The sequence below is a fragment of the Stylophora pistillata genome, chromosome 12 (assembly GCF_964205215.1).
Source record: "Stylophora pistillata chromosome 12, jaStyPist1.2, whole genome shotgun sequence".
Taxonomy (NCBI): Eukaryota; Metazoa; Cnidaria; class Anthozoa; order Scleractinia; family Pocilloporidae; genus Stylophora; species Stylophora pistillata.
In genome coordinates this window covers 28,381,031-28,390,464 of record NC_142530.1, presented here as the reverse complement: position 1 = coordinate 28,390,464, position 9,434 = coordinate 28,381,031, and the positions used below count along the sequence as shown (strand labels likewise).

The 9,434-nt window shown below is 36.7% G+C and overlaps 2 protein-coding genes across 3 annotated transcripts in view; one reads left to right on the top strand and one right to left on the bottom strand.

Moving 5' to 3' along the window:
* The window catches only part of LOC111342508 (uncharacterized), a 3,806-nt gene extending 2,269 nt beyond the window's left edge, over window positions 1–1,537 (top strand). Inside the window, exon 4 of the mRNA XM_022949602.2 lies at window positions 359–1,537. Within this exon, the coding sequence (XP_022805337.1) occupies window positions 359–677 (319 nt within the window). The 3' untranslated portion in view covers window positions 678–1,537. The remainder of the gene's footprint in view (window positions 1–358) is intronic.
* Window positions 1,520–7,520, bottom strand: LOC111342505 (snRNA-activating protein complex subunit 1). 2 transcript variants are annotated; one of them, XM_022949600.2, is made up of 11 exons: window positions 7,385–7,520; window positions 7,196–7,226; window positions 6,976–7,078; window positions 6,786–6,851; window positions 4,952–5,026; window positions 4,222–4,329; window positions 3,827–3,948; window positions 3,276–3,321; window positions 2,356–2,478; window positions 1,957–2,022; window positions 1,520–1,726 (listed from the first exon to the last, which is right to left on the bottom strand). In XM_022949600.2, exons 2-11 carry the CDS (start codon window positions 7,213–7,215, stop codon window positions 1,637–1,639), a joined length of 819 nt encoding a protein of 272 aa, XP_022805335.2. In that variant the 5' UTR covers window positions 7,216–7,226; window positions 7,385–7,520; the 3' UTR covers window positions 1,520–1,636. The 2 variants fall into 2 exon arrangements, with proteins under 2 accessions (XP_022805335.2, XP_022805333.2); XM_022949598.2 differs by having other exon boundaries at window positions 6,976–7,107; window positions 7,385–7,514.
* Window positions 7,521–9,434: the final 1,914 nt, after the last annotated feature.

Below are 9,434 nucleotides of genomic sequence, written 5' to 3'. Positions count from 1 at the left end.
TACGCTGCTGACGTGAGCAAATGCAAAGACTATTTTTCCCCGCGCGCTTGTTTTTCTGCTCACGTAAGATTTGTTAAATAAAAGGGAACTCTCTAGCTACAATGTATCAATGTTATGTTATAAAACAAATGGTAAACACCACAGCGTACACTATTGAGCTATGGATGCACTTGGGAGGTTTGCTAAGCACTCAAGGAGCTAGAGTCGCTCTCAGCTATCGCCTCGAGCGACTCTTACGCTTCTTTCATGCTTAGCAACCTCCCGCATGCATCCATAACTCAATAGTGTATGCTGTGGTGTTTACCATTTGTTAATTGTATGTCTCATTAATAAGAGAAAAAAATCTCTTAATTGTCAGGCTTATGACAGGACTCTTGCTGTCTACTCTGATGTTAGTATGCTGCTGGGTACGTTACCATAGATACCACTCCAGAGAATCGATTGAGTCAGTAAAATTAGGCTACATTCCTGTACCTGGGGCTGTTGTGACATATGGAGATGAGTATTACATTCACCAACAGCCACGGCAGGAGCCCTTTGCGCGTGAACCTCCACAATTCAAAGCCGCACTGGAGTACGAAGCACAACAACATGAGAGTTCTAGATATTACCCACCTCCTTATAACTTTATAGAGAGAAGGACACCAAGTGCCCCACCTGAGCCTGGCAATGAATAAACAAACTGCTGTGATCAGTTCCTTACTATGGAAAAGGGAAAAAAATAATGTCATCCCTAGGAATAATTTTCATGGTCAAGCTATTCCCTGGCTTTGCCCATCATTAAGAGTTTAATGCAAACTTATAAAGTCTGTCATTTGCAATCCTTTTTAAAATTTTCTATTCTTTGCTATTCTAGTTCCATTTAAGTTGCAACCTGGTATTTTAAGATTGCCCTCTCTTTATTAAGTAACATTAGGAAATTCTCTGCAAGTACCCTCCTTGACAATGTTACATAGCTACTGGTCACCAAAAGACAATGGTGCCTTACAAAGCCAATTATTAGTGTTTTGTGGCAAGCTCAGAAACACTTTGATAGAACCGTAGCCAGAGATCTAGAATTATTATAACAGTTAATTTAAGGTTAATTGATAAGTTTTTATTCTCATATTCTGAGTTGTGATAGCATGATATCTGTTCTTAATAGCAACCAGAAAAAAATTTGTCTGAGCCTTTGAATTGGAATTAAGTTGCCCTAAATTACAGTAATATTGAGAAATTAGAGACCAAGGAAAAGCTCATAATAAGCAGTGAGAGTTTGTTGCCATAATTTGAGATTCATGAATATTTAACTTTAGATACAAATATGTGTAGAGCTTTGTGCAAAGAACATTGAGTTGCCTTTAATTTTTTTTAAATGAAATCAATGTAACTTTGATGGTTTGTGTAGGGAAATCTCAACTTTCTTAAGGGTATTTTGTCAAAAACTGGACGAAAAACTGTTTAGAAAACATTTGCTTTCATTCTACATAATAGGGAGGTGCTAAATAATATTCTTTGGAAAGAGAAAACTACTAATAAATAAAGTTTATTCTTTGTATTTATTGTACAATCATGTATGTTGTTTTTTTTTTAATATAAACTTACTACTTCTAACAAAAATTACCAGTAAATATCCCAGTATTTCAGGAAATTTCTGCTATTTTTTGGCACGCTTTCTCTTTGATTTGCTACCTTCATCATCTGTAGATTCAATTGTTGGCTGAAGGTGTCTCATACTTCTCGTAACCTTAAAAAAAATACTTTTTCGTGAGTTTAATTAAAAAATTGTCTAATAAACAAGTACCTTTGCTACTGAAAACCTCTTACAAAAACCAACACTTGTTCCCTGGATGTGCCACGGGAAAAATTTATTTTAAATCGGGTTACCTTTCAGAAGTTCAACAAAAGTCACATTTTTTTACATCAAAAATATAAGATGAATAAATCTGAATGTAATCAAACAAATCAAATACCTACCTTGGCTGCTGTAGAAAATGATCTCTTCTTTATGTCTTTTATCCTTGAGCTCTTTGATATATTTTCCTGAAGTGAGAAATGCTTAATACTAAATTGTATTAGGTATGAAAAGAACACATCTGCATAGACAGATTAGGAGGTGACGTTAAGTAAACATAACAGCTCTAAAAAATAATTCCACTAGGTGAACTTCATCTGTTCTTAATAACAATCATCAAAAAAATTTTGTTTGGCTTGATTGAAAATTCAAATTTCTGCCTCATTGTCTATCCCAGTTCTGAAAGTATATTCTAGATATATTCTAGATTATTGTATTTGTTTTTATTTTCACAGTCAAATAGTTTTAACTGGTAAAAATGTTTGACCTAAAATAATCAGTTCATGAGCTTGAATGTTTACCTGACTGACAGCTGAGGTCCCTGGACTGGCCTCGTCATTTGCTGTTGTTGTTAATTGCATGTTTCCTGTTTGAACACTATTTGCATCTGATAATGATGTTCCTGTTTTCTTCTCTAACACATGCTTTTTAAAAACATAAGAATGATTGAAGTATATTGATATCAAAACTTGCTTTAATTAATGGTCACACTCGCATTCAATCTCATCTGCATACAATATCCATCTCAGAAGTCTCAAAACAAAATGGATCCTGACATTTCCTGAGATCCACTTTCCTGAGATCCATTTATGCCTGCATAGGAATTAGGGCAGCATGACCTCTGGGAAAGAGATTCATCTGAATGGCATGCTCAGAGTTCAAGTGAACCTCTTGTGAGAGCGAGTTAGTGTTGGCTGCAAGTAAGCAAGGGGGTTCCATCACCTACCCCTCCCTATGCAAACCCTCAGTTGATAATTGGTGCAGTAACTTTACTTGTAAATAATTATTTAACATACTTATCCAGCCATGCCCTTGATAAACCCTGGCTAATGAACTACTTTGTTGATCAACGCACTGTGAGTTTACAAGACCGTACAAATGCAATAATCAGATGGATATTGGGAATTTGGGTGATCCAAGTATTTTGTTAACAATGTGTCATTAGACTAAGGGAGGCAACATGTCTACACTTAACAGCAAGATGAGGCAGCTTGGGGGGGCACCAAGGCCCAGGGGAGAGTCATGACCAGTTACCCGTGACATCATGGACAACACCCTTAACCCATGACAGCAGACATTTGAGAACATCTTGCCAATCTCACTCCTTGCTCTTACAAGTCCAAGAAGAACTTCTAAGCTGCAACCCTCAAAAATTTTTTTGAACTGGGCTGCCTCAAGTTTTCCCATGTGACACATATTACACTGTCTTTTTACTGCTTACCTTCTGACATCTCATTCGTTTCCAGTCATCAAATTTTTGTAATTCACTTCAGGGAGAAAAAATTCTTATCAACTCAAAGCAAAACTTTAAGATAATCTAAAGAGAGCTGCAAACGAACTTCAAACTACAAACTGTCCGAGAAAGAAAAAATCTATGGCTAATTAACTCCTCCTTGATATACTGTAAGACATAAATTAATATCAACACAAACACACTCAGGGCTTGACACTAACAGTAGCAAACTAGCCACAGACTAGTAGAAATACAGTTTTTGGTAGTGGTTCTTGATCTCCACTAGCCAGTTTGGCTAGTAAACAAACTAAAATTTTCATGACATCGAAGATGTCACTAGCCACTTGGATAGCAAATTGAAAAGTTAGAGTCGAGCCCTGACACTGCCAATTTAATTCGATGATATCACATGATTTTTGCATGCAGTTCACAAAGGAGTTTTGTTGACAAGTTTTCAAAATTGCTACACTATAATTAGCACCAGATAACTCAATACACATAAATCACGTCTTTATTAATTGAGGAAAGGTGTAATTTACCTGGCAACATCTGTCACTGTTTCTTCAGATATAGCTTTGAATGACCTATCTCCAGTAATGAGCCCTGTTTCTTGTAACTTGTTTTTTAATTCTTTGTAGTTGTTATGAGCTTCTTCTAGATTCTGTAACAAACAAAGCACTTAGAATAAGAAAGAGAGTAAATTTTGAGCTCCATAAAGAAATAGAGAAAGATGTTTTCCATCTTGTCACAAGCATGAGACAAAGAAAAAATTCTGAGTCCCCATGAGGAATCTAACCTCAGACCTGAACAAAACCCTTGTAAGCAAAGAAAGGGGATTTAATTCAAAACAACCAAAACACTCTCTGGAAAGCAAGACAAGTTGTAAAGATCAACCATCAACTTTATAATCCTTAAAATCAGTACTCATGTTTACCTCCATTGCTCGAAACCTTTCCTCCACAGTTTCATTCACCTCCTCAATCAAAGTGGAACTGTGGCCTTCATCTTGGCCAGTAATGGTTTCTCTGGAACCATAGGAAAGCTAGAATATACATGAAATGGTTTAGAGTCAATATTACTATCTGTATTGATTTTTTCCTAAATACTCTAGTCAACTACATTATATCATCCTAAAGATGTGTTTAGCAATTCAATTACTGTTAAACCTTCTGAGAAAACTGTGTAATAGGAAAAAATCCCAAAAGTTACAGGAGTCTGTAAAGTGGCTACAAGTAAGAATAACTTTTTTTTAAAGGATCAGAGTGGCAATCCCAAACGGGGAACAGCAAATCAGAACACAAGATTGACCTCATGTTTCCTGCTTTTTCCACTAGAACGAGAGCTATCAATAAGGGCTGCAACCTGTAATACTTTTTTCAGCTGAACCCGTTTGATGTTCAGGATAAAGATGTTGACTGCTGTCGCATAACACTTAGGCAAGTGCTACACTGCTACAGGTGATATCTCCAAAGTAACAGCTGCCAAGGAGCATAGAGAAATCACTTGCTCACTTCTAATAGACTGTTGGAATCTTCTTTCAAATTATTATTGATACTGTGTGAAATACTGGGAGAAGTCGGTGATGGATAAAAAGCCATTTAGGGGTTAATTCCAAGCACCCTTCAAATCATTAGTTTAAAAAAAGTACAAAATTCAATTTTTACCGGTATTGGCATAGCAACAAATAAGAATGCTTTTTCATTATTCAGAAGTCTCAAGATATAATCAGCATCGTGATGCTGGAAAATAAAAATTAAAAAAAATTGATTAACGCTTCCATAAATTAAGCTAATCATTATGATTACATTCATTTGGTAATATCACATGACAACTAAATTGTTAGACACAATGTGTATAATTTCTTCCATAGACTTCCTTTAAGGAAAGGAGCATCTCTCCAGGAATTGAAGAAGGAAACATAACTACTAACTACTTCATAATACCATCATTATTCATTCAAACTTTGTTAGTTTATAATCAATAAAGGTTACGCTGATCATTCATATTATTGGTAATTAATACAGTTATTGGGATACCAATGAGGTAAAGAAAGGTCAAGGACTATTGGCCCACCCAGCTGCACTTTATCCCAGTTACCAAGTAGCTTGAAATGACTAGGAGTACCGTAAATCCTCTATCAAGCTCTTCCCCCTCTAATAGGCCACCCCCCTCTAATAGGCCACCCCCCTCTAATAAGCCCCCCCCTCTTTAGAGGAAGAAATTTATTAAGGCCCCCCCTCTTATGCCCTCCCCACCCCTTCCCCTCAAAAAACAAGAATTTAAAATAACACTCCATGTCAGTAAGTATGATAAATTTATTCAAGTACTGTAATTTTAATTTATCATTTAAAATTGATTATGGTGATTGATTGATTGATGTTATCATGTTGGCATCAATAGAATATGGTGTATGGAAATTACAGAGTGATGCTAAATATATTTAACAATTATTCCACGAGTGCGCGTTGGATATGAGATGATAGATAGCCAACGAGGCGCGTAGTGCTGAGTTGGCTATAATCATCTCATATCCAACAAACACGAGTGGAATAATTGTTTTATTAAAAACACTACATTAAATTATTAAATTTTATTACATTTTTAGCTCCCTTTCAATTTTAAGCTTATGTGTACGCTTACCATATCGTAGTTTATGGTATATTGGCTCATATACCATAATGGCTAAGCCAATGAAAAGTCTTGAATTGCATTATCCAATGATCCAGTTTTTAATAAAACATGTTATTTAATAGATCTACTTATTATTTGTATTCTTACAGAAATTATGTTTTCTTTCTAATTGTACATCATGATACACGTACACGTTTTAACAAGAACTTCTGTACTCCTAGGTATCACATGTTTAAATAAAGGATTGATAAATAAAGGATTGATTGATGGCTAAACAAGGTCCATTGAGAGAGTTAGATCATAAAATTGAGTTCTTTATTGTAAGCTGCTTGACTTCCATGACAATCATACAACTCATTAGACCCTACCGAGGATTTTGACTCTGCCAATTTAGTATTTGAAAAAATATATAAAATGAGAATAATTTTTGAATAAATTTGGTACATCATATCCTATTGTATCCAGGTAGTGAACATCGGTCTAAATTAATAACCCCCCCTCTATTAAGCCCTTCCAAAGAACTTGAAATAAATAAGTCCCCCCCCTCCCCTCTCAGGGGTCTTATTGGAGGATTTATGGTATTACCAGCCTGCCCCCTGGATGAGATGCCAGTCCATTGTAGCACTTTATGAAATTTCCATGACAATTTACCATTAACCAATAATACTCCTGGGAGAGAGGCACTGGGAGAGAGGCACTGGGAGAGAGGCACTGTAAGAGTAAAGTGTCTTGCCCAAGAACATAACACAATGGTCCTGGCCAGGTTTCAAACCCAGACCCTTCAACCCGGCCAAGTCTCGAATCCAGAGTCCGTTGGGGTTGATAGGTTGATATCGCTTAATCAGTAATAAATCAATTCTGCATCACCTTTTGCTCGATGATCTGTTTATGTAGTTCCTTGAGATCCCTCATCATAGATAATGTCATACGAATCTGTAATAGAGAAAACACTCTAATAAATCTTACAATGAGTCTAATAAGAGGACCTGCAGACTGGGTGATCTCCCTACTCGAAACACAGCTAAGATATTGTTATTAACTGCACATGTTAGATTACCTTCACTTTTGGTTGGCAAAGCTGAGTATGATAGACAGCATAGAGAGCGTAAAGAGCTCCAATGCGACACTGAAAGCTACTTGGAGTCGATTCAAGGTAAGTGCTGATGATACGAAACAGATAATCCACAAGCTGTAACAAAATTAAACCATAATTTGTATAGTTTTGCGTTGAAATTTCGCATCATAACGATATTGTAAAACATTGTATTATATTATACCTGGATTCTTCGGTCATCATCTCTACCACCGCTGGAAAAAAAAAACGAAATCAGACATCGTTTACGCTCATAACTTCGCGACCTAAAATTCTGAGAATCTTTTTTTGAGACAGCTTGCGCATCGCAAAAATAACAACTCGCTTCTACTTGCAGATAAAAAAATCGTCATCAAGGAGAAAAAATTCTTACCAGTGAATTAAAGAGAAGTTCATTTCTCTCCATACTTCACAAAATTTTTCAAACCTTACAGTGTTTAGGTTCTCAAACCGCGACAATAACAAACGACAGTCTATTATCAAACCTTCCGCCATATTTTTTCTCTTCTTTAGCAAGCAACCGCTGCCAAGAAAAATCACGGCGCTTTCCGCAAATTGGGCACCAGGCGCGCTCCTGGATAATCCCCGAAAATCTTTAAAAGGGAGTTAACAGAGTTGACGGACTTGAGTCATACCATGAAGGGTTTGGCATATTCCACTGAGAACGTTACACAGCCGTGCTAGTCTCTTTATGGCTATGCGTGGCGGTTGAACGGTTATTCATTACCTCAGTCTCTAATTAATAGCATATTCATAGGGCGGGAATGTCGATATTCACTAAGAGACCAAGAAGCAATAACCACGCCTAGATTCAACACTAGATTGTTAAAGGACTCTTTAGCATGATAGAGGTTCGGTGCTATGGAACTATGTTATCCATCATGTCAAAAATGTAGGTAGCTTCGCCCTTAAAAATCTCAGGAGGCTACTCAGGAGAAACAATCACTTCACAAGCTTTACTTTTACTAAATAATTTGGATATATCAACAAAGTTGAAATGGTAAATTAGCCACCGTAATGATTACAAAAGCTGACGTTTCGAGCGTTAGCCCTTCGTCGGAGCGAATAGAGGAATTGTGGGTTGTGTGTGCTTTTAAAGGCAGAAAATGGAGCTACGTTATTGGTGGGAGCATGGCAACGAGAAAAACATGAATAAATTAGTGGAATGAAAAGCGCTCGTTGATCCCTGTGGGATTTAGACTGCCGGTTTGAAAGATGAGCTTTTGTTCAAGATTTTTACGGCTTTCCGTGCCACCTAAGTGCAAGGAAAGACCGCAGATTGCCATGTGTTGCTAAGCAACACATGGCAATAACGTAGCTCCATTAGCTGCCTTTAAAAGCACACACAAACAACAATTCCTCTATTCGCTCCGACGAAGGGCTAACGCTCGAAACGTCAGCTTTTGTAATCATTACGGTGGCTAATTTACCATTTCAACTTTGTTGATATATCCAAATTATTTCGTTACTCCCACCGACGCAGCCCCAAACAGTTTCTTTCGAAACTATCAGCCTCTATTTACTTTTACTAGTTTATCAGGTTCCACGGCTAGGAATAGATTAACTGATTATAAGTATTTTTAAGTTGAGAGGAATTTGAATGTTTTATTGTATTATAGTTTAAACAACAACAAACATATGAAACATATGTATGAACTGCGGTTATGAAACGTATATATGCACGATCCTTCGCAGTAAAGCTCTATTTGAGCAATAGTGAAAATCAGACCTGAAAAAAATTTCAGGCCTGTACGGGATTCGAACCACTGACCTCTGCGATACTAGTGCAGCGCTCTACCAATTGAGCTAACAAGCCAACTGGGAGCAAGCCACCAAATTAATTCGACATAAACCCGTAGATGATAAATCAAACAACAACAAACATATGAAACATATGTATGAACTGCGGTTATGAAACGTATATATGCACGATCCTTCGCAGTAAAGCACTATATTTCACTATTGCTCAAATAGTGCTTTACTGCGAAGGATCGTGCATATATACGTTTCATAACCGCAGTTCATACATATGTTTCATATGTTTGTTGTTGTTTCATTTATCATCTACGGGTTTATGTCGAATTAATTTGATGGCTTGCTCTCAGTTGGCTTGTTAGCTCAATTGGTAGAGCGCTGCACTAGTATCGCAGAGGTCAGTGGTTCGAATCCCGTACAGGCCTGAAATTTTTTTCAGGTCTGATTTTCACTATTGCTCGAATAGTGTTTTACTGCGAAGGATCGTGCATATATACGTTATATATGTATTATAGTTTCTTATTTAGTTTGAAATGTGTCTTAGTATAATCATAAGTTGGCTAGATACTATTTTGTTAAGTACACGACCCCACAAGCTTTTTAGCTTTAATTCTTATCGTGTATAAATAAAGATTCTACTACTACTACTACTACTACTACTACTACTA